Consider the following 24817-nt stretch of genomic DNA (forward strand, 5'->3'; position numbering starts at 1 on the left):
TAACATTAAAACCACCTCCTTGTTTCTACAATCACTGTCCATTTTATCAGCTCCACTTACCATATAGAAGCACTTTGTAGTTCTACAATTACTGACTGTAGTCCATCTATTTCTCTACATACCTTTTTAACCTGCTTGCACCCTGTTCTTCAATGGTCAGGACCACCACAGAGCAGGTATTATTTGGGTGGTGGATCATTCTCAGCACTGCAGTGACACTGACATGGTGGTGGTGTGTTAGTGTGTGTTGTGCTGGTATGAGTGGATCAGACACAGCAGCGCTTCTGAAGTTTTAAAATACCGTGTCCACTCACTGTCCACTCTATTAGACACTCCTACCTAGTTGGTCCACCTTGTAGATGTAAATCTTGTAGACCTTCATCAGTGGTCACAGGACGCTGCCCACGGGGCACTGTTGGCTGGATATATTTTTGGCTGATGGACTATTCTCAGTCCAGCAGTGACAGTGAGGTGTTTAAAAACTCCAGCAGCGCTGCTGTGTCTGATCCACTCATACCAGCACAACACACACTAACACACCACCACCATGTCAGTGTCACTGCAGTGCTGAGAATGACCCACCACCTAAATAATATCTTACATTGGTAAGGTATTGTAATTGGTAATAATACATTGTTATTGTGCATGGTGATCTTAGGCTTGTGTGCAGCAGCTCTGCAACACTTAAGCGGTGAAACCCACAATGAACAATTTTGGTGCTGAATACTTTTTAATATTTGCACAGCACAGCCAAGCTCTTGTTGTTCCTACAGTAAAAGCACATACAGTAAATCAGGGCAAAAGCTAAAGAAATGACTTATTGGAAGCTTGGCATCCCATGACAACACCAGAGTTTGTATGTTGTTTGTATTGTTTAAGTGGCAAGTAAAAAGATTACTAAGGTAACAACAAACGAACATTCATTCATTTATTGTCTGTTTTACCACTAATTTATCCTGTTTAGGTTTGCGGTGGGTCTGGTTAATTGGGCAAAAGGTCGCCAATCTGACACAGGGCAGACGCACACACAAACACTCACTCACTCACTTTCTTAACCGCTTATCCAGTCAGGGTCGCGGGGGGTGCTGAAGCCTTCAATGAGGGCAAGGCACACAGTAATACCCTGGATGGGGCGCCAGTCCATCACAGGGCAGACACACATACACACACACACACACTCACCTATAGGGCAATTCAGTTTCTCCAATCAACTTGACTGCATGTTTTTGGAATGTGGGAGGGAACCCGGAGGAAACCCATGCAGACACGGGGAGAACATGCAAACTCCACGCAGAAAGGACTCGGACCGCCCCGCCTGGGGATCGAACCCGGGACCTTCTTGCAGTGAGTCGACAGTGCTGCCCACCGAGCCACCGTTCTGCCCACACACAAACACACTTCGGGCAATCTTAGTAGCTCCAGTTAACCTGACTGCATGTCTCTGTTAGCGCTGTATCACTTTGTGACATATAATACCAAATATCAACTAGCCTATTTTGCACTGTTTTTGAGATGCTTGGGTGGTGCAGCGCTCTCCTACACTAACACACCATCTCTGAGATCCAGGTTTGAATCCCAGCCATGCTCTGGGCTTGCCAGGCATCTACACAGACATGATTGGCTATGTCCGGGGGTTTGCAGAAATCTGGCTCTCGGAGTGGATTGTGGATTGGTCCCTGTCCAGGGTATTTCTGATTTGTGCCTAGTGTTTCCAGGTGAAGAGGGTGATGACTATAAAACACAGTTTGAATGTAAAGAAACACCTTATACAAGCGTGGAACTGTGAAATTGTTTATTAACCTAATATGAAACATGCTGTATTATTATTTAGTATTTTTTATTCCCCACATGCCCACAGCCTACCCATAATGCTGCCATTTTCAGTGAAGAATCGCGGCTCCAGCATCTAATTCTATGTGTAATTACACCAAACTACAGTGAAACTATGTGGGAAGTTGGCTTAATGTGAAGCAACACTATTCATGCCTTTTTCCAAAGCACAGATCAGACAGTTCATTCTAATGTCACAACCAAGGCTTGAGGAAAGATTGCTTGAGGTTTGTTTGCTTTTCAGACTGCTCGCCAAACTCTTGCAATAGGTGATGACTGACTGTCTGATGGTTCTGTATTATGATGCATTTTAATTCAGTCTAATGATCCAAAAAGTTACAGTGCATTAATTAAACAAATTAAATGATTATAAATGATGGTTGAACATTTTCTTGTCATAAACCATTTGTTTATTCATTCATCTTTAATAATCACTTTTTCCTTGAGGCGGGTTTGAAACCTATCCTATACACATTAGCTGTGAGACACGAATACAGGGCACTGATCCATCACAGGGCATCTCACTCACTCAAACACACATCCACACACACCTAGGAATAATTCTTCATATATCCACAAACATTTTTTATCCAGAGCGATTTACAGTGCTGTGATAGAATAATGTCTAAGCAATTGAGAGTTAAGAGCCCAACCTAGCAGTGGTGGGGCTTAAACCAGAAACCTTTTGATTACTAGTCCAGTACCTTAACCGCTAGGCTACAACTGCCCTGTGTGTAGTACCTAGGAGTGGGCAGGTAGTACCCAGTTTTTGGAGTTTGAGAGGAAAACCAGGGCACATACAGGTAGCACATGTTAAATGCCACACTGATTACTGATACAGCATTTTTTTCATTACTGTGTGTTAACTGGTGTATTGGGGCAATAGAAGACTGACTTTATTGTGTGTGTTTGTCTGTTTTCAGGGGCATGTGTGAGGGTGAGTGAGGGAGTGAAATGGGACAGGAGAAACTCTGGCTTCTACATGTGACTCTTGCTGCTGTCCTCTGCCTGACATGTAAGTGCACTTCTCAGACTTTCTATCCAGGGCTAATGTTTAAGAGATTATAATTTTGTGCACGTTGCTGTGGAGCACAAAGAAAAATTAACAACTGACCACCACTACGAAACCTTAAAGAGGTCGAAATATTTAGCAACAATGTGGAGCATCCGGAGAAAACCAACACGGACACAGGGAGAACATGCAAGCTCCACACAGTTAGAGTTGGAGTGTACCACTGGATAATAGTCAAATCTCTTCACTTTGTGGCAAATGTGTTGTAGGATGTTGGGCAACGTTTCTGTTAACCCAGACACCGACTCCATGATGTTCGCGTCCCTCTTTGCCTGAGAACAGCACAGTGTGTCCAGTGTGGGGCCAGTGATAGCTCAGTGGTTAAGGTACTGGACTAGTAAACAGAAGGTTGCCGGTTCAAGCCCTGCCACCACCAAGTTGCCACTGTTGGGTCCCTGAGCAAGGCCCTTAACCCTCAATTGCTCAGTGTGTTCCGCTCACTGTGTAAGTCGCTTTGGATAAAAGCGTCTGCTAAATGCTGAAAATGTAAATGTGTCCAACCAACGTCTTGAAGTGCCCTGTGTCTGATTACTTAATTTATACCTCCCAAAAATTCTAATATTTATTCTCTCTTATGAACTACTTATGCCAAGTTCACACTACACAACTGGATCTCTTGTAATCGGGAGTCTTTCAAGTCGGTGTGGCTTTCACACTACACGTACGATAGGGGGATTCACACTACACCATCTATTACCAACTGGAATCGCAGGCGAGCTTCTCTGGTCTCCCAAACTACGTTTTGTCACGCGAGAAGTGACAAGAGGTTTAATGAATATGTTTTATAGAGAATCATAAGGTCAGAAATACTGTAAAACTTGAGTGTGTGTCCCTGTCCCACCTTTTTACAACTCCTCCCTTGCATTTGCCCTCACCCTGTATCTTTCGTTCTCATTGGCTGTTCGACACCGCACTCATTGCCAGTCGGTCGACTCGTATCCAGATATTTAGCAAGCTAGATATTTATCTTCAGGATAATTCTCGGCGAGCCGCTCAGATGGAGTTGTTGAGTAGTTCACACATAGCGATCAAGAGTCGAGTTTCAATCGCCGAGCGAATGCCGAGTTGCTCACGAGCCGGCAAATCTAGCGCTGACCAGTCAGCGAGCGAAAGTCAGGGCATAAATTGTGTAGTGTGAACTAGTCCCCAAACATTCCTCTGTCATATCTTGACACAAAGTTTAATGTTTATCCTGTGTGTCTCTGCATCTTGCCTTGCCTTGCCTTACCTTCTCTTTTTTGTGCATTACTGTGTCTCTCTCTCTCTGTTGCAAACTTTGATGAGCCAATAGTACACATCTCAATGCCCACTCTGTCTCTCACAGTGGATACAACATACCTTATTATGGCAACATCCAAGCCAGTGTGGCAACTCATTTGAGCTTTGCAGGATCTGATAGACTGACTGAGCAGCCCTGCAGTCGACTTAACGTTGTGCCAGGTTGACCCAGCATCCTTGTCATGAAAAACTCACACCAAAAGATTATAAGAAGTGTGCTGCAACCCACAATTCTAGTTCCCTATGGGTGGAGTTGTGATTGCTCTTTATCTGGACCCTCCTCTTTGACCTAACAGTCAGGTGTGAGCCTGCCAGGAGCACAGCTCCAGACGGTATCGCTCTCAGGTTTATTGGCTCTCAGATTCAAGCAACACATTCAAGCACACCAGCATTTAAAAACGCGCCTGTTCCAGGATAAAGGATCATAATGGTGATAAAAGCATGAGCTTAAGCAGGGGTGGTCTTGGTGGGGGATCCAGTAGTGTGGAGCAAATGTGAGTCTTAAAAAATAAAATCTTCAAATCCGGATTTTGATAAGTTTGGGATTTAGTCTCTTTCCCCTTCACTCCCTTTCATTTGAGCTTTGTGTGTACGAGGGAGAGTGGGAGGCCAGTAGGGTGCTGGCCATGTGTTTGCCGCAGGAGGTCCGTGGGGAGGCAGGAGACTGGAGAAAGGGCATGCGGTGGGCCATGCTCCTTCCTCGCTTTATCAGAGAGCGTAATCTTTAGAGATTAGTCCTAATCACAGTTCCAGACAAGGTACAGGACCATTGGTGTGGCCAACTCTAATGAGTTTGCTTTTTGACAACATAAAGGATGCTCCAATATTTCAGCATAAATCATTTAGGACTCGTAGACCAGCTGTCCAAGATGAATTAAAGCTGTGGGGTGGATTAATCCTCCTTAATAGCAATAATATTTTAATAAATTCAGATGGGTTTCTGTTATTTTGTCCTAGTCATTTGGTTATTATAAGTTTTTCTATCACAATGTCAGTCACTTTCTACCTACAGCAGCGTGTTTAATTTGTCAGTTGTTCTGAGTAAATCTGTGTATTTTACCAGATCCTTCACTGTGTGCCGACCCAGTGGTGCGAGGAAGAGTCGGAGGGACTGCTGAGCTGGGCTGCAGTCTGCCGTCTTTAACGGATGAGGTCACAACCCCAAATCAGCTCCCCCTGCACGTGGTAGAGTGGGTTCGGCTAGGCTACAATGTCCCCATTCTCATCAAATTCGGAGGCTACACGCCACGCGTACATCCAGACTATAAAGGTGAGTTACGGCTTCAAATAGTGGCCTGTAACGGGTTTTTTTTCAGGCGACACTTATTTTCTTTATGATTTTTACTGTGACCCAGGCGACGCAAAGAATGCATCAAAACAAAACACAAAGAAATTACAGTGGAACCTCGATTTAACAGACTAAACGGGGGAGCACTGGTCAGTATAACACAATTGTCCAAAACAGCGAGGTTTTTTTTTGTCAGGGAGGTGTGGAAAATATACAAATACACAGCACTAACATCCACAAAAGTGCTAAATGAACAATGCATATATTGATATATATAGATCTAAATAGATAGATATAGATTATATATATATATATATATATATACTGATCAGCCATAACATTAAAACTACCACTTGGGCCGCTCAGGTGGCGCAGCGGTAAAGTACACTAGCACACCAGAGTTGGGGTTTCGAATACATCGTATCGAATCTCAGCTCCGCCCTTCTGACTGGGCTGGGCGGCAGCATGAACAACGATTGGTTGTTCAGGGTTAGGGGTAAGAAGTCGGATCATAGGTCCTCATAACTGGTGCGACTGCGGCCTCTGCTGGCTGACTGATGGCGCCTGCACAGGGCTGAGGAATAATGCTGATGGGGGTGTGGCCCTCCATACACAGTGCCCCTCAAGTGTATGAACTCGACTCGTGCTGGTGAAAAATGCAGTCTGTACTGACAGTGCATACCGGAGCGTCCTCAGTCAGTGGTGAAGGGTCGAATCAGTATAGAGGACGCATTCAGGGTATTTGGACACGACTAGACTGGGGGATAAAAATTGGGGGGAAAAAGAGGGGAAAAAATATAAATAATAGAAAAAAATCTTTGGGACACTTGTACATCTACAAATGACCTATTTAACTTATATAATGACTCGCACCACTGCATACACTGGTCTTTCACATTCATTTTACATTTCTTATTTATTATTTTATAGTTTTTATACTGCACAGAACTCTGCACCTTTGACCCTTAATGTGAATTACACATGCTGATTGTTTACAGGTATGAATGTGTGAATGTGTGTGTTAGAGAGAGAGTATATGTGTGTGTATGTGTCAATATTGTATTTATCATGCACTGCTAGCATCTATATAACCAAAGTCAAATTCCTTGTATGTGTGAGAATACTTGGCCAATCAAGTCTGATTCTGATTCTGAAAAAATGAACATGAGGGCCACGCTGAAGCTCTTCATACTGCATGATAAAGGTAGGCGAGTGATCTGAAGTGCCTCTTGGAAATGACTTTCAAGGCCCTTTTGAATAGTTTTTCAGAGACATGTTTAACTGAAAATACAGCTGTTTTTCTCTGGTAGTTTAAGTGTGGTGGTGGTGGTGGTGGTGGTGGGAAGTGTAGTGGTGTTAAAAGAAGAAGCATTCCACCATCAAAAGAATATCCCCAAATCAGTGATCCAGCCCAAACAGCAAGTACCCTGTAATTATGCTGAGTGTCTGAGCCAGTGTGTGGGAGAGATGGTACTAGAAAGGAAGAAGGGGAGATGAGGAAAGCTTTTAATGGATGCTAAGGAGGAGGGGTTGGCCAGGCACAGTCTGTTGGGGGAGGTCAGCATTGAGTGGGGTCTGGATTAAGAAGCGTAGGGTAAAACTGAAACAGGTTGGGGGGACGTGTTGGTCTGTTGTTGTCTGGGGTTTGTGTTCTGATCCTGTAAGCCTGACCCGCTAACAGAAAGAATTTGTTTATCCCTTGAGATGATCAGTCAAATCAAGAGGGGGGTTGAAGTATAGTCATTGCTCTAGATATTATAATCCCAGCATTGTCTCATGAAGAACAAAAGACAGAAATGTGTTTTTGACTCTGACCTCCCCCAAAATAATCACAATCGCTGCTCGCATCTCAGCAGAATCGTTTCCTACATCAGCTTGGTTCATGTTGTTTTCCTTTGATATGCTTATACCTCATTTGATCAGGTTTTAATCAGAGACTAAATGGAAATTTCTCTTTATTCCCAGCGGTCTGTGGCACAAATGAGGCTCTGCCTAACCTGGACCCCTGTTCTTTAAAATCAATAATACGACTCCTTCAGGAAAGGAAGCGAACGCAGCAACAGTTCAGATCTGTCAGCACCACTTAAATAACGAGCGCTGAAACGAGACACAGAGGGCTTCATATTGAGGACAAAACAAAAGAACAAATCAAAGAAACTGTTTCGAAAATTGGGAACAGACGCAGCGTGTCTTCGAAAGCATTCCTTTAGAAGCAATAAACTAACTGGAAGAGATACTAAAAGCTAATTAAGCCATAAACATTGTCTACAGTCGTGTGCAGGGTTGTTAGTATGTACTTTTAAGAGACGTCCAGATCCAGTTCCTCCCATTTTATAATAACACAGCAATAACAAAGCAAGGAAATTTGGCTGATGGTCGTAATGATCCAATATTGCCGTCCTCACAGTGACAGTCACCTATACACTGATCAGCCATACACTCACTGTACATTTTATCAGCTCCACTTACCATATAGAAGCACTTTGTAGTTCTACAATTACTGACTGTAGTCCATCTGTTTCTCTACATAACCTTTTTACCCTGCTTTCACCCTGTTCTTCAATGGTCAGGACCCCCACAGGACCACCACAGAGCAGGTATTATTTAGGTGGTGGATCATTCTCAGCACTGCAGTGACACTGACATGGTGGTGGTGTGTTAGTGTGTGTTGTGCTGGTATGAGTGGATCAGACACAGCAGCGCTGCTGGACTTTTTAAATACCGTGTCCACTCACCGTCCACTCTATTAGACACTCCTACCTAGTTGGTCCACCTTGTAGATGTAAAGTCAGAGACGATCGCTCATCTATTGCTGCTGTTTGAGTTGCTCATCTTCTAGACCTTCATCAGTGGTCACAGGACACTGCCCACGGGGTGCTGTTGGCTGGATATTTTTGGTTGGTGGACTATTCTCGGTCCAGCAGTGACAGTGAGGTGTTTAAAAACTCCATCAGCGCTGCTGTGTCTGATCCACTCATACCAGCACAACACACACTAACACACCACCACCATGTCAGTGTCACTGCAGTGCTGAGAATGATCCACCACCTAAATAATACCTGCTCTGTGGTGGTCCTGTGGGGGTCCTGACCATTAAAGAACAGGGTGAAAGCAGGTTAGAAAGATATGTAGAGAAATAGATAGACTACAGTCAGTAATTGTAGAACTACAAAGTGCTTCTATAGAGTAAGTGGAGCTGATAAAATGGACAGTAAGTGTAGAAACAAGGAGGTGGTTTTAATGTTATGGCTGATCGGTGTAGAAATAAGCTTATTTCTGTTCTGTTTTATATGATTTTTATTATGAGGGATATCATAGATGCATTTTACTCAAAATATTGAAACAAATGTTAATAAATCCAAGCCATTTCCTTGTTATTGTTTAGATGTTAACATGTAGGTGTTGAGTTTTGGCTATGTTGTATTGACCTGTGAGGGTGATTGGCTACAAAGTTTGAGTATACTCTCTGAACTGGACCAGGACTCCCATAAAAGAATATTACTCTATGACTTGAATGATAAGCTATCTGGTGAGTTTCAGACTTGCACAGGGACTAATAGCATTCCTCTGCAGCAATCGGACACCACATGTCTCTGCTGCTTTAATCAAGTCATGGTGGTGGTGTGATGACTGCATGGACAACAACAGTAAGTACCAGTATAATACAGAGAGCTGTGACACGGTGCCTGCAACAGACTTACAGAGAAAGACCATCTTTAAAATGATGCTCGTACATAAGCAGTATCTGGGTGTGATGGATGGGTGTGTTTGGCAGGAGACCCATGTGAAAGAGTTCTTAATGTCAGAGTATGTTACTGTTACCCTAAGCAGGGACAGATCAAATAACCACATGCACAAAAAATTAGGGGGGGGCTGAAAGGTACCCTGCCCTTATACTGGGTTAAGCACATCAAGTATCTGAGTTGTCTTATAAGAGCTTTAACAATGCCTCTATTTGTCATATATACATATACACATGTACAGTACAGTGACATTTTTTTCTGCATATCCCAGCTTTTTTGGAAGCCGGGGTCAGAGCGCAGGGTCAGTCATTGTACAGCACCCCTAGAGCAGACAGGGTTATGGGCCTTGCTCAGTGACCCAATAGTGGCTGCATAGCAGAGCCTGGATTTGAACCAACAGTCTTCCAATTAAGAGCGCCAGCTGCAGCTTGATCGTCTGGCAACATTTTGTAAATATTGGACAATGTTGGACTCCCAGGACCAATAAAATTTTACACTCCAGCATTTGACAGCCGAACACACATATTACCATGGCAACATCGGAGAAGGCCTTATGATGTTCCCACATGGATGCTGATAAAATAGGTTAGCATCATGGTAACTGTACCTAATGAGTCAAATAATAGTTTCTTTTACTTTCAACACTACTTAGCAGTCTGTACGGCTCTGTGGCAATCATCAATGCACTGTAAATAATCAAACAGGTGGCTCAGTGGGTAGCACTGTCGCCTCACAGCAATAAGGCCCTGGGTTAGATTCCCAGCAGGGGTGGTCTGGGTCCTTTCTGTGTGGAGTTTGCACGTTCTCCCCATGTGCGTGGGTTTCCTCCGAGAGCTCCGGTTTCCTCCCACATGACTGTGTTTGACATTAAACTTGGACTGATGAATCTTGTGTAACCAGTAACTACCGTTCCTGTCATTAATGTAACCAAAGTGTGTAAACCATGAAGTTAAAATCATAATATATACATATACTGATTGTGCTGGTATGAGCGGATCAGACACAGCAGCGCTGCTGGAGGTTTTAAATGCCGTGTCCACTCACTGTCCACTCTATTAGACACTCCTACCTGGTTGGTCCACCATGTAGATGTAAAGTCAGAGACGATCGCTCATCTATTGCTGCTGTTTGAGTTGGTCATCTTCTAGACCTTCATCAGTGGCTACAGGACGCTGCCCACTGGGCGCTGTTGGCTAGATATTTTTGGTTGGTGGACTATTCTCAGTCCAGCAGTGACAGTGAGGTGTTTAAAAACTCACACTAACACACCACCACCATGTCAGTGTCACTGCAGTGCTTCTATATGGTAAGTGGAGCTGATAAAATGGACAGTGAGTGTAGAAACAAGGAGGTGGTCATAATGTTATGCCTGATCGGTGTATATAAATACTGTGTATGAATGCTTAGACTTCCTGAGAAATGAAATAAATAGCTAACTTTTAATGTGACTGCTTTAGAAAGAAATAACATGAGGGAACGAGCTTTTTAGGGTTTGAAAAGTTACTCCTTGAAGGATGATGAGACGTCGACTAGCATGTTACTTGATAAACCTTTGCCTTTGCACCACATAAAAAAATTATTTACTTAGAAATTGCAGCACTTTTAAGTATTTTAACTTAAGACATGCTGTGAAGGTTTTAATGAGCACCAAGTGCCTGCAGTTCCACAGGACATGAAAAGACTGCTTGAGAACAGACCCCGTATAGGCCATAAATCATTTAAAAGAATGGCCCATTCAGCCCCACCACCCCTCACTACGACACCCATTCACAACAAAGTTCTTTTTTTTCCCCTGAATTTTCCAGAGGAAGGAAGTTTTGATCACCTTTTCATGACCTTTTCATTCGGCACATACGTTTCTCGTGCTCTACTTAAGTTTATGAAATCAGTTGTGTAGTTTTTAATCAACCCACAGTAACAAGAGGGAAAACCCCCGAATGCTCATGGTCTACTTTTACCAAACAGTGACCCAGCTGCCAAGAAAATGCTGGCACACGTAAGGATCTCAGGCTCCTTATACCTTTAAGCTACACTCGCTATAACAGAAGCTGAGCTGGTTTATCCTGTTCAATTGTTTTACTCTTTACTCTTTACTAGTAAAGAAACCTGATCACGCTACTGTTGTGCTTATCCTCGAACTGTGGAAAACAATCGTGTTTGTTTTTGCTCCTGTTAGAGGATCTGTACCCGAGAATGCAATCTGAGAGGTACGAGAGCAACGTGAGAGCTTCTGTGTGTGGAACTACTCATGGGTGACTGTGATAAATGTGATAGTGGTAAAGTTTGGTAAACCTTACAAGGTTTTTACAGGGTCGAGAGCCTGACTTTGAAGATCAGGTGAAATAGAAATTGCATTCATAGAAATGGATAGCCTGGGTGGTCCAAACATGTGAATCAGAAGTGAGAATGTGTAATCACTAGAAGGCTCAGTGGGTAGCACTGTCGCCTCACAGCAAAAAGGTCCTGGGTTTGATCTCCAGGTGAGGTGGTCTTGGTCCTTTCTGTGTGGAGTTTGCATGTTCTCCCCATGTCTGAGAGGGTTTCCTTCAGGAGCTCTGGTTTCCTCCTACAGTCCAAAGACATGCAAGTGAGGTACAATAAAGACAGTAAAGACTTGAACTGATGAATCTTGTGTAATGAGTAACTACAGTTTCTGTCATGAATGAACCAAAGTGTGTAAAACATGACATTAAAATCCTAATCAATAAATATTAATCACTGGAAAATGATCAATTCCAAATCACAAATGGCTCATAGGAGACTCTTTTGTCACATTCCCACTGCGAGTGACTGTGTTACCTTATAAAAACTTAAAATACACACCATAAAAATGAGATTTAAACTAAGAACTGGCCCGAACAGATTCTGAGAAGACCGTGTTGGCATGTTGTGCTCACTAACAAAGGCTAAGTACTAATACAGGGGATTGGAACCATCAGCCTGAGGTAAAACCCAGTCATTACATTACTTCAAACAGTTCCAAACTCAGTTTAATATTTAGTTCAATACAAAACACTGTTAGTGCAGGAGACAGTTTTGGCTGTGTAGTTTTAGTTTTTTAACCCTGAAGTCCTTCTGTCATTGTCAGTAACGTTAGACAGTAAAGTAAATAGTCGTTTATTTATAAAATACAGTAAGCTAAGCTACTGGTTTATAACAAAAAGCACAAATGTTAGGCCGCTCAGATGGCGCAGCGCTAAAACACGCTAGCACACCAGAGCTGGGATTTCGAATACATCGTATCAAATCTCAGCTCTGCCATCCAGCTGGGCTGGGCGCCTACATGAACAAAGATTGGCTGTTGTTCAGGGTGGGATGATAATGGTCAGGACTCTCACAGGACAACTACAGAGCAGGTATTATTTAGGTGGTGGATCATTCTCAGCACTGCAGTGACAGAGTGGACAGTGAGTGGACACGGTATTTAAAAACAACAGCAGCGCTGCTGTGTCTCATCCACTCATACCAGCACAACACACACTAACACACCACCACCATGTCAGTGTCACTGCAGTGCTGAGAATGATCTACCTAAATAATACCTGCTCTGTGGTGGTCCTAGGAGAGTCCTGACCATTAAAGAACAGCATGAAAGGGGGCTAACAAAGCATGCAGAGAAACAGTATATTTTGGCTAAACACGTTACCAGTCAACATTTACCCCAGGATAATAAACTTAGCTAACTTTAACTATGTAACAGTTAACAAGCTAAACTGATTTCCCGGCAGATTTTGAAGTGTTTCTGGACGTTCACTGGTTACTTTTACATTGTTGGTAGTTTTCAACAGAGATTACCGTTGATAAACGTTGGTTTAATATCACTCACTGACATAAGTGAACTCGCATAATCCCGCTCGTACCATTTACTGCTCTCAGAAAATGCAGCAGCTGTTTTAACCTGTGAGACAAGTGTTGATTGATGGGTAAATTGTCTGTCAACTGCTTAGTGATGAACCGTTACTCAGGACTTCCTATACAGTCTGAAGTTCCCTTCAAACCGAGCGCTTTCATTCCTTATGTCTGATGTCTCAATTCCCTGCATTGTCCACTTCACAGGGAACTACTGGGGTGATTGGAATGCACCTTAAGTAAACAGAAACAAGGCTTAGTGATGCCAGCTAACACAACGACAACATAAGGTACAGAGTCATGTGGAGGGATTAAACACAAACGTAATCAAATGTAACACTGACTACAGGTAAAACTAATTACTGCGTTAACCAATGAACCGAACAAGGTGGAGAATCAAATGCAAAACAAAACAGACCAACACAGGACGCAGAAACTAAGACATTAAGAGGACAGATGTGTCCCAAATACTGTATGAGGCTATCTGCTATATAGCAGGTCCCATTATTACTACACAATTCATGTTATTCCTACAATAATATTTAGTGCACAGTTAGAGACTCAGCTTTTCAGCATTAAGGCCCCATCAGCACCTCTCCGCACTGCTTTATTGTAATGCTTTAGTAATGGGGGGGGGGGGGGGGGGTGTTTCTATTTAATTATTCATTTTCTCCCCTTTTTCTTCCGATTTAGCGTAGTCAATCTGTCTTCCGCTGCTGGGGATCCCTGATTGCATTCGAGGAGGGTATATTTTCTGCTCACGCCTCCTCTGACCCGTCCGCAGTCCTTAGCGGACCCCTTCTTTTCGCCTATGCTTTCTGCACAGGCATCTCTATCTGCTAACCAGGGTCCTTACACAGTGTTTGAAGACCCCACCCACATATAGTCCAGTCATCCCACCCAGCAGACAGGTTGGCCAATTATTGTCTGCTGCAGGCACTACCAATGGGCCCGCTAGAAGGCGCCCAGCCAAGAGCTGACTTTCGAACCAAGGTGTTCAGAATCTCGGCGCTGGTGTGCTAGCGGAACCTGGGAGCCTGCTTTGATTTTAATGCAGTTATAGCTTGTTTTTACCTTATTTACTGTCCAATACTTAAGGTAAACTAGTACTAGATGGCAGACAAAAGTGTCTACTAATGGGGACAACAGGTCTAAGTTAAACAGAATGAGGTATAAGGCATAACAAAGCCTGAATGTAATATAAATGGTAAACTTAATTGTATACTGCTCACGTGCACGCTCTTATCAAACATGTTTACTAGAACATCCTTACTCTGCATCTTTCAGTTAATCTCTCCTCCAAATATTTCAATTTTGTTTCATTTTCATCTTTTCACCACCGTTTAATCTTGGTCAGGGTCTGGTTTCCCCTTAATCACAGACAGGACACAAATCCATCACCGGGCCTCTCAGTAGCCATTCATATCTGTATATACTGTAGATGCCTGATTGGTCCATATCACCACTGGGGATTCAAACCTTTGGGGATTTGAAACAGTAGTGTGTGACCCCTTATCGGTGATTGATTATTTAGCAGGTTTTAGTGTTTATCCTCTCAGATTTATCTTGGTTAAAATCTTTCACAAAAGCACTGAACTTGCCATCACACACCAGGAGTCACATAGTCATATCATGTGTATTAAACTCCTCGTTTTGAAACTCGCCGTTGCCACCGGTTGGCTGGGCGCTATCTAGTGGGCATAATTGGCAGTGCCTGCAGGGACACGCTGTGTAAGGACCCTGATTGGCGGATAGATTAAACGCTGTGTAAGGTCCCTGATTGGCGGATAGATTTAAACACTGTGTAAGGACCCTGATTGGCGGATAGATTTAAACGCTGTGTAAGGACCCTGATTGGCGGATAGATTTAAACGCTGTGTAAGGTCCCTGATTGGCGGATAGATTTAAACGCTGTGTAAGGTCCCTGATTGGCGGATAGATTTAAACACTGTGTAAGGACCCTGATTGGCGGATAGATTCAAATGCTGTGTAAGGACCCTGATTGGCGGATAGATTTAAACGCTGTGTAAGGACCCTGATTGGCGGATAGATTAAACGCTGTGTAAGGTCCCTGATTGGCGGATAGATTTAAACACTGTGTAAGGTCCCTGATTGGCGGATAGATTTAAACGCTGTGTAAGGACCCTGATTGGCGGATAGATTTAAACACTGTGTAAGGACCCTGATTGGCGGATAGATTCAAACGCTGTGTAAGGACCCTGATTGGCGGATAGATTCAAACGCTGTGTGAGGACCCTGATTGGCGGATAGATTCAAACGCTGTGTAAGGACCCTGATTGGCGGATAGATTTAAACGCTGTGTAAGGACCCTGATTGGCGGATAGATTCAAACGCTGTGTAAGGACCCTGATTGGCGGATAGATTCAAACGCTGTGTAAGGACCCTGATTGGCGGATAGAGGTGCCTGTGCAGAGTGCATGGGTGAAAAAGGGTTCTGTTAAGGGCTACACGCGGGTCGTAGGAGGAAGCGTGAGCAGCAATGTACCCACCTCAACTGCAAAAATCAGGGATCCCCAGCAGCGGAAGACAAATTGATTTTGCTAATTTGGGAAAAAATGGGAGTTAAACACAAAAATATAGAAAAAAAAGATTAAAATAGGGATAGATTACAGGGAGAGACGTTAATGGTTTGCCTTGTTGATCCGTACCTGGGAACGATGTCTGTGCCCATGTGCTTCCAAGCCTGTTTACTGTTGTACCGAGTGAGCCTCAAGTTTAACTGTAAGCTGTCTCATAACAAAGAGCCATTCATAAGAGGGTTAAACTGATTAGGAGGGAGCAGTGCTGGGATGGGGTGGAGGTACATTTTGAGCCAAAGCAGAATGGGGAGGGAAGGCACCGTGGGTGGGTCAGGGCCCTCAGACTTATTATTGTATTCAAATCAAAACATATCCCAAAATGCATCTGGGCTGTCTTAAACTCACATGGAGTGAAGCTAAGAAAAACAGGACCAAGGGCTTCCTCAAACAATGATCCATGTGTTTCCGTATCTACATACTGCAGAGCACATTGCATGGACGTCTTCATTTATGTGCTAGCAGAAGATGCACATACAGTCAGTGATTGCAGATAAAATAATAAAAAAGTGATTATCACTGAGGGATATAAACGATCAGCTTAAACAGCTTCGTATCACATAAACCGAAATCAGGAGCGTGCCACAGTGTACAATTTATCAGAATTTAGAATTGAGAAAATATACAAATGTTATCTTTAGCAAGCAACTTGTGATTGAGATTCACTTATTTCGTCCTGTAGTGACTTTGGAGGGATTTGGCATTTTCAGATGTTTGCCGACCACCTACTGATGAAAAAAAACTAAATTTCTCATACGAGCAGGCGGGGGCATTTAAATCACAAACTATTACACCCTTCAGTGCACAAAATAACAGCAGGGGACTGAGGAGACGGTGAAAACACAGTGTGATTTGCAGATAGTAAACCAAAGTGATTAGGTAAATAAAGAATACAACAATACAAGAATAAAATGCAAATATACACCGATCAACCATAACATTAAAACCACCTCCTTGTTTCTACACACATTGTCCATTTTATCAGCTCCACTTACCATATAGAAGCACTTTATAGTTCTACAATCACTGACTGTAGTCCATCTGTTTCTCTACATACCTTTTTCGCCTGCTTTCACCCTGTTCTTCAATGGTCAGGACCCCCACAGAGCAGGTATTATTTAGGTGGTGGATCATTCTCAGCACTGCAGTGACACTGACATGGTGGTGGTGTGTTAGTGTGTGTTGTGCTGGTATGAGTGGATCAGACACAGCAGCACTGCTGGAGTTTTTAAATATTGTGTCCACTCACTGTCCACTCTATTAGACACTCCTACCTAGTTGGTCCACCTTGTAGATGTAAAGTCAGAGACGATCGCTCATCTATTGCTGCTGTTTGAGTTGGTTTGAGTTCTCGACCTATTCTCAGTCCAGCAGTGACAGTGAGGTGTTTAAAAACTCCAGCAGCGCTGCTGTGTCTTATCCACTCATACCAGCACAACACACACTAACACACCACCACCATGTCAGTGTCACTGCAGTGCTGAGAATGACCCACCACCTAAATAATACCTGCTCTGTGGTGGTCCTGCGGGGGTCCTTGGAGAGTCCTGACCATTGAAGAACAGCATGAAAGGAGCTAACAAAGCATGTAGAGAAACAGATGGACTACAGTCAGTAATTGTAGAACTACAAAGTGCTTCTATATGGTAAGTGGAGCTGATAAAATGGACAGTAAGTGTAGTAACAAGGAGGTGGTTTTAATGTTATGGCTGATCAGTGTAGATGAGACAGAAATCATAGATTTACAAATACAAGCAGTATGAGGGCCTGGGTTTGATTCTTTGGTCCTGTCTGTGCTGTGTTTGCATGTGTTTCCCTCTTTGTTCTTGTGGGGTTTTTTCAGTTGCTCCAGTTTCCTCCCACAAGTCCACAGACATGCAGTCAGGCCAATTGTGTAAGTTTGTGTGTGTGTGTGTTTTTTTGTGTGTGTTTGCCCTGTGATGGACGGGCAGCTTGTCCGGGGTGTTTCCTACCTTTCGCTTAATGAATTAGACCCACTGTGACCCCTGAGCAGGATAAAGCAGTGATAAACAGACACTAAATGAATGTAGTGTACTATAAAAAGTGTTACATTAAAATAAACTTTAAACTTATTACAAACGTTGTATTTAATAATTTCTTTATTTTCCCTTTGATTCAAGCTTTTAATGTAAATGTATTGGGCCTGTACTCACACTGTTTGAGCTGTACCTTAACATATTTTTTCTCCTTTAAAATGCATTACAAATAAAGGGCATTTGTTTCTAGTATTTATACCCATCTAGAGACTATCAGCTACGTTTTACAGCACCTTTGTAATAACTAAACAATATTTACCCAGAATGTCCTTCTAATAGCAAAGTTAATAAATACGAGGGTTCTACACAGTCACCTTCTGATGCCTTTTTCCCAGCGTCGTACCAACTTTTTAATGCCATCAGCAAACAATGGGCGGCACAGTGGCTAAGTGAGTAGCACTGTCGCCTCACAGCAAGAAGGTCCTGGGTTCGATCCCCAGGTGGGGCGGTCCGGGTCCTTTCTGTGTGGAGTTTGCATGTTCTCCCCGTGCCTGCGTTGGTTTCCTCTGGGTGCTCTGGTTTCCTCCCACAGTCCAAAGACATGCAAGTGAGGTTAATTGGAGACACTAAATTGTCCATGACTGTGTTTGATATAAACTTGTGAACTGATGAATCTTGTGTTATGAGTAACTACCGTTCCTGTCATGAATGTAACCAAAGTGTAAAACATGGTGTTAAAATCCTAATTAACAAACAAACAAACAGCAAACAATGCTTTCACATCATCATCACATGAAAATGTTCTTCCCCTCAAAGCTTCCTTGAGTGTTCAAAAAGGTGGAAATCAGATGGCGCTAAATCCAGACTATAAGTGTCTCTCAGTCTCTCAGACACGACCGATTACTCCTCCTCCTACTACACCCTCACCTCTTCCAACCAAAATATAAAAGTGCGGAAACTTTTTGAAGATCTCTCGTGTATGTGTATGTAGGGCAGTTGTAGCCTAGCGGTTAAGGTACTGGACTAGTAATCAAAAAGTCACTGGTTCAAGCCCAACCACTGCCAGGTTGTCACTGTTGGGCCCTTGAGCAAGGCCCTTAACCCTCAATTGCTCAGACCATATGCTGTCACAGTACTGTAAGTTGCTTTGAACAAAAAAGTGCTGAAAATGTAAATGTGTATGGAGTCAGTAGCTTCAGAAGAGGAAATGATGGCCACATCTTTGTCATTGTCTGTGATTCGTAGGTTCTGATTGGTCAGTCGCAAATGAACTTGCTCTGCCGATAATGCAATGTGGGTTGAGTGATGAATGTGTCTGGAGGAATATTATGAGGGCAAGAGGGGTCAGCGCTCACCGAGTGTGCATTGATCCTGGAGGATTTATTGATCCCCAGGTCTTGATTTGAACCTCTTAAGAATTCCCTCATTGTGCTCACTTGTGCTACAGTATATTTTATATATATTTGTGTGTACACACTCATTACTCCTTGTTGCTGTGGCATCCTTAGAATTTAAAAGTATACCTATATTAGTTTAAAAGAGGAGATATCGTTTGTAATTTAAATTATATTATTTTTCTTTTCATAACGTGCACAATTTTAATACTTAGCAAATGTTAAATGCACCAGTGCCGAGTGCACAACTCTTCATTTGAACCCAAACTTGCACCTGTCAGCTCATGGCACAGCTTTTGTTCGAGCTGTGATACAAATGAATGCACCCCCAACTCTCTCTCCTGCACCGTCCCAATCCCCTCTCTCACTTTCCAGCCTTTTCACATTTCCCCCCTCAGTCTGTAGTCATATGTCATCGATCCTTTCATTATTTTAAATAAAAACAGTTTTTTCCCCTCACTGGTGCATCATTTAAAAAACAAAAACACGCACGCTAACGTTCCCCCTCGCGCCGCTCGTCCTCGCGGTCCTTTTACCCTCTTGTGTTTCAGCAGTGACTGAATTCAAATCAAAACTCCCCACCCCCATCACTATGGTAACCTGTGAATTAGGCAGTCCGGTGGGGGCCCACATTCCGCCCCTATTGATGTATGGACACACCGCAGCAGGAAAGGGTTAAGTGTTCAGAGCAGGCTCGTATTCCCACCGCAGCAGTTGGCATGTATAGAGCCAAGGGCCAAATATATTACACAGTCAATCAGCTCATATATTTGTCACAACACATGCAGATTTATGCACTTCTGAGTTGAGTCAACCTAATTTAACCTCCAAAATGTACTAAGAACGTTCCACTTTCAGTTTCAGATGAGCTTGTATTTTCACTGCACCAGTTTACACAAGTGCATCAAGGGCTGGAGATGTTAGACCATCCGTTAGTCTGAAATTCTTGTCTTTTAAGTACGTTTAAGCTTATTTAAGGGAGATTAACTTAAATGTACTTATTCTTATCAAATAAAATGATGTGAAGTACACAACAATGTTATTTTACAGGGCTGTATAACGGTTTGTTAAGCACAGACCTAACAAATATTGCATTAAGAAATGTAGTTTAAAATAGGGATATAACGATACCCACGATGTGATGCGATTCATGAAACTTTTTTTTATTTCTTACAATGCTGCACATTTCCCTCTTTGTGTAAAAAAGAAAGTATCCTGACGTGAATCAATTTGGCTGGAAAATTCTGAACCTGGCAACCCTGTAGTGACGTCAACCAGGCAAGGTGAATAGCGCCAGTGTCTTCTGCTGTTTAAAGTGAATATCAATTCATTATACATGTAAACCGATTTGAATCGTTACACATGTGAATCGATTTTTAACTGTCTTGTTGTGCATCGTTACATCCCTAGTTTAAAACGATGATTGCCTACAAGCTGTTTGAGTTGGTCATCTTCTAGACCTTCATCAGTGGTCACAGGATGCTGCCCACGGGGCGCTGTTGGCTGGATATATTTGGTTGGTGGACTAATCTCAGTCCAGCAGTGACAGTGAGGTGTTTAAAGACTCCAGCAGCGCTGCTGTGTCTTATCCACTCATACCAGCACAACACACACTAACACACCACCACCATGTGTCAGTGTCACTGCAGTGCTGAGAATGATCCACCACCTGAATAATACCTGCTCTGTGGGGGTCCTGATCATTGAAAAACAGGGTGAAAACAGTTAAGACAGTATGTAGAGAAACAGATGGACTACAGTCAGTAATTGTAGAACTACAAAGTGCTTCTATATGGTAAGTGGAGCTGATAAAATGGACAGTGAGTGTAGAAACAAGGAGGTGGTTTTAATGTTATGGCTGATCAGTGTGTATTAGTAAACCGAAGTAAGCACGTGTATACCACTGTGTACCAAGTGGTTAATGAACAATGTTGTTGTATGTTTTTGTGTATATTTGGAGCTGCCTGCATGCTTGCTAATTCTGCTTGTTTTACAAAAAATGCAAAACTCTTTTATTAGTACAAGTTTTATATCCTTTTTTTCCAGACCTAAAGAATTGCACTTAATCTAAAGATGTAATTAAATGAAAAAAATAGCAAAAAATCTGGTAACCTTGATGTCATGAATTCCTTGTAGGCATTTTCCACAATCCAAATGAGCCACAGAGAACTGACTTACGCAGCTGCACATCACAAGTCTGGATATGAACAGCTTTCCCTGTCTATAATTTAACATATCACTTAATTTATTATAATTTGCTTAATTCTCTCCTTTGTGCACTCCTGATACTTTTCTGGAGGTTTTCCGTACGTGGAGTCTGTGAGTTCAGTGGTTAGAAAATGCCTGTCAGGTCTGTGTTTAGGGTTTTTAATTGCACTCAGCACTACTGAGGAGGAAATGGAGAGAGCTGGGATGAGCCCCTACAGGAGATCAGAGCAGGTTCTGCCCACACCTGCTTTCACATCTGTAAAAGTTTGCCCCTCACCCTGCTCTTTTAATAAGCACCTTCCTCTTATTCATCCGGCGCCCACTTTTATGAGAATATAAACAGACACTCCCATCGAGATATACGCCCTTTAACTTCTTAAGGGGATTGGACCGAGGTTTTAATCATTCAGCCGTAATCCCAGGAGCGTGACGTTTACTCAGAGTGACGAGCTCCAGGCTGAAAGTACTTTATAGTCGACGTTTATCTGAACCTTAGGCTATAAAATTACCTGTCAGGCCTTTCTACCTGAGGGCGGCTTTCTGTGGGGGTGTGGAGCCCTTCAGTTTTTTATGTTTTCTCTGATGTTTTGTGGGCCGAAATAAATGAGCACATTTATTGCCAAGCATGGCAGGCCTCAGGTGTTCCTAGGTTTTATGATCTCAGTCCTACACTTGCTGTGGTCATCAGGGGTGTAACGGTGCATTATGAGGGTAATTGTAGGTTGTTCAGTTAAATTCAGTTGTAATGATAGTATACGTTTATAATGAAGGATATATTGCAGGGGCTTCCTTCTTTTGTAAGATTCTTATCTGCCCTAATAACACCTGATAATAATAAATAGGTTAATGTCAAATTCTTTTTATTTTTTTTTCGATTAATAGCAAAAAATTTTAGTGTGTGTTTTGCCCCTTTGGTTGCTTTATTACATGGCTGTTAAAATAATACATACACTATATGGCCAAAAGTATTTGGACACCTGACCAGGAGCTTGTTGGACTTCCTAAATTGGGTCTGCAACAAAATGACGATCCCAAGCATACCAGCAGTTTGACATCTGAATAGCTGAATGGCTACGAATGGTAAGGTCGAATCCAGACCTCAACTACATTTGCATGTTGTGGTGGTATCTGAAAATGAACTGATGCAAACATTTCTCATAAAAGATGCAAGAGACTGATGACCTCCTACAGAAAACCTTTCTTCAAGTTATGGTTGCTAGGGTCTTTATTCGATGAATCCATGATGAGGGTAAATATTTTGGTAATATTTTGGCACACAGCCCTTAGCAGAACCCTTTTTCACCTATGCATTCTGCACAGGCGTTTGGAAAACTCTCTATCTGCTAATCGGGGTCCTTACACAGCGTTTGAAGACCCCACCCACATAGTCCGGTCATCCCGCCCTAGCAGAACCGTGCCTGTTGCCGAATGGTGGCAACGCCGAGTTTCGAACTGAGGAGTTCAGAATCTCAGCGCTGGTGTGCTAGCGGAATATCCTGCTGCTCCACCTGGGCACCGACATATTTTGGTATTTTCTGATGTTGTTTGTTTGTTTGTTTATTAGGATTTTAATGTCATGTTTTACACTTTATTTACATTCATGACAGGAACGGTAGTTACTCATTACACAAGATTCATCAGTTCACAAGTTTATATCAAACACAGTCATGGACAATTTTGTATCTCCAATTCACCTCACTTTCACGTCTTTGGACTGTGGGAGGAAACACGGGGAGAACATGCAAACTCCACACAGAAAGGACCCGGATCGTCCCACCTGGGGATCGAACCCAGGACCTTGTTGCTGTGAGGTGACGTTGATGTTGTGGATTTATTTATGGAGAGCAGATGGTAGGAGCTTCCTCATCTGGATCTGCATGAACAACTGAATCAGAATCATTTATAGTCGCTGTCCGTTGACCTTTGCACTTTTGAGGTGGGCAAATTAAATATTTGTCCTTTTTTAAAGACCCACTGTAAGCTATATGCAGTTTAATATAAAGTTATGACATCACACTAGAGCTCATGTATGGTACTAGCCTGTTGATTTTCCCATCCCATCACCCACCTACTTTTATGTGTTACCCTGTTTTTTATGTTTCTAAATGTTTTAGGAAAATGACTACATATTAAAATCAGTGTTTTTTCTTGTGATCTGAGGTTATTTGTTTGTTTGTTGTGGATAAGGGTGAGTAAATTAAAGAATTAAAATTAAAGAAGAATTAAAGCAGGGTGTACTTTCTTTTTCTCAGGCATGTATAAACATAAGTATGACTGTTGTGCTGAAACAGTGCATTAGAATGCAGCGAAGTCTCTCTCAGTTTCATTTCAGTGATTTTTATAATGATTCCAGCAGTTGAAATTCCACAGTGGTGTGTGAGACGACGGCGGACTGTGATCCAGAGTTCTCATACAGCTTCTGTAATGTCATGTACAATGACAGCACTGTGTAATTGCTCTTCTGAAGCTTCGTTAAGTGCTCGACTGTTTCTGTGAGAGATGAGTGGGGCTGAAAATTGGATCATATACAGATTTTGTTCTCAAACTTAAAATGTAATGTGTGTGATGACTTTATGTCAAACGTCTCTTGTTATTTGAGGATTGGTTTACTAGCCACACTAATGATGACACTAACAAATGACAGTGTGCTGTCGGCCAGCCAGGTGCCTTCACAGTCATGATCGGCTGTATCTGTTGCTATGTTTGGATACAGTGTAGTGGAGTACACTGTAGGCTGGTCGAAAGCATGGCACAGTGATGGTGAATAATGGATAGCAGTGTATGACTCTCGGCGTTGTGGCTTGGTGGGAAGCACTGTTGCCTCATAGCAAGAAGGTCCTGGGTTCGATCCCCAGATGAGTTTGCATGTTCTCCCCATGTCTGCGTGGGTTTCCTCCGGGAGCTCCGGTGTCCTCCCACAGTCCAAAAACATGCAGTCAGGTTAATTGGAGACACTGAATTGCCCTATAGGTGAATGTGTGTGTGTGTCTGCCCTGCGATGGACTGGCGCCTCATCCAGGGGGTTACTATGTGCCTTGCGCCCATTGAAAAGCTGGGATAGGCTCCAAAAGCCAAGCGACCCTAATTGGATACGCGGTACCACCCTCCGTGTGAACCTGTCTCTTGCAGGTGAAGAGAAGCGGTTGTCAACTGCACACATCTGAAAGTGTTTGTTTTGGGTCTGACCCTCCTCTGTCAGGGTAGGTGGGGGGGAACAGTCGAAGCTTTGTGATGGAATGGCACCCTGCATGTGCCCAGTGTTTCCCAATGAAAGCAGACCTGCCGAGGCCCTGACCAGGATAAATAAGTTAAATAATAAGTCAAATATATAGAGATAGATGGAGAAACACTGAGTGAATTTAAAAAGCAAGTATTGATGTAAAAGAGGAAAGACATTTGTTTCTGGGAAACTGTACCAACCACGACCCTGGTCAGGATAAAGCGGTGATAAAAATGAAATGAATCAATGAAACGATAATTTGATTCCATTTTAATGGGCGAAATATGCTGGAAAAATAGAAAAAAGTAGAGGAGACTTTTTAGTTTTATGCGAGTTGGACA

General features: G+C 42.8%; 1 protein-coding gene across 1 annotated transcript in view; it reads left to right on the forward strand.

Moving 5' to 3' along the window:
• The first annotated feature begins 2781 nt into the window (after positions 1–2781).
• Positions 2782–24817, forward strand: part of igsf9b (immunoglobulin superfamily, member 9b) — a 39229-nt gene continuing 17193 nt past the window's right edge. Inside the window, exons 1-2 of the mRNA XM_062998727.1 lie at positions 2782–2845; positions 5244–5450. Coding sequence (XP_062854797.1) covers positions 2785–2845; positions 5244–5450 — 268 coding nt within the window. The 5' untranslated portion in view covers positions 2782–2784. The remainder of the gene's footprint in view (positions 2846–5243; positions 5451–24817) is intronic.

The sequence above is a fragment of the Trichomycterus rosablanca genome, chromosome 7 (genome assembly GCF_030014385.1).
Source record: "Trichomycterus rosablanca isolate fTriRos1 chromosome 7, fTriRos1.hap1, whole genome shotgun sequence".
NCBI classification, from domain to species: domain Eukaryota; kingdom Metazoa; phylum Chordata; class Actinopteri; order Siluriformes; family Trichomycteridae; genus Trichomycterus; species Trichomycterus rosablanca.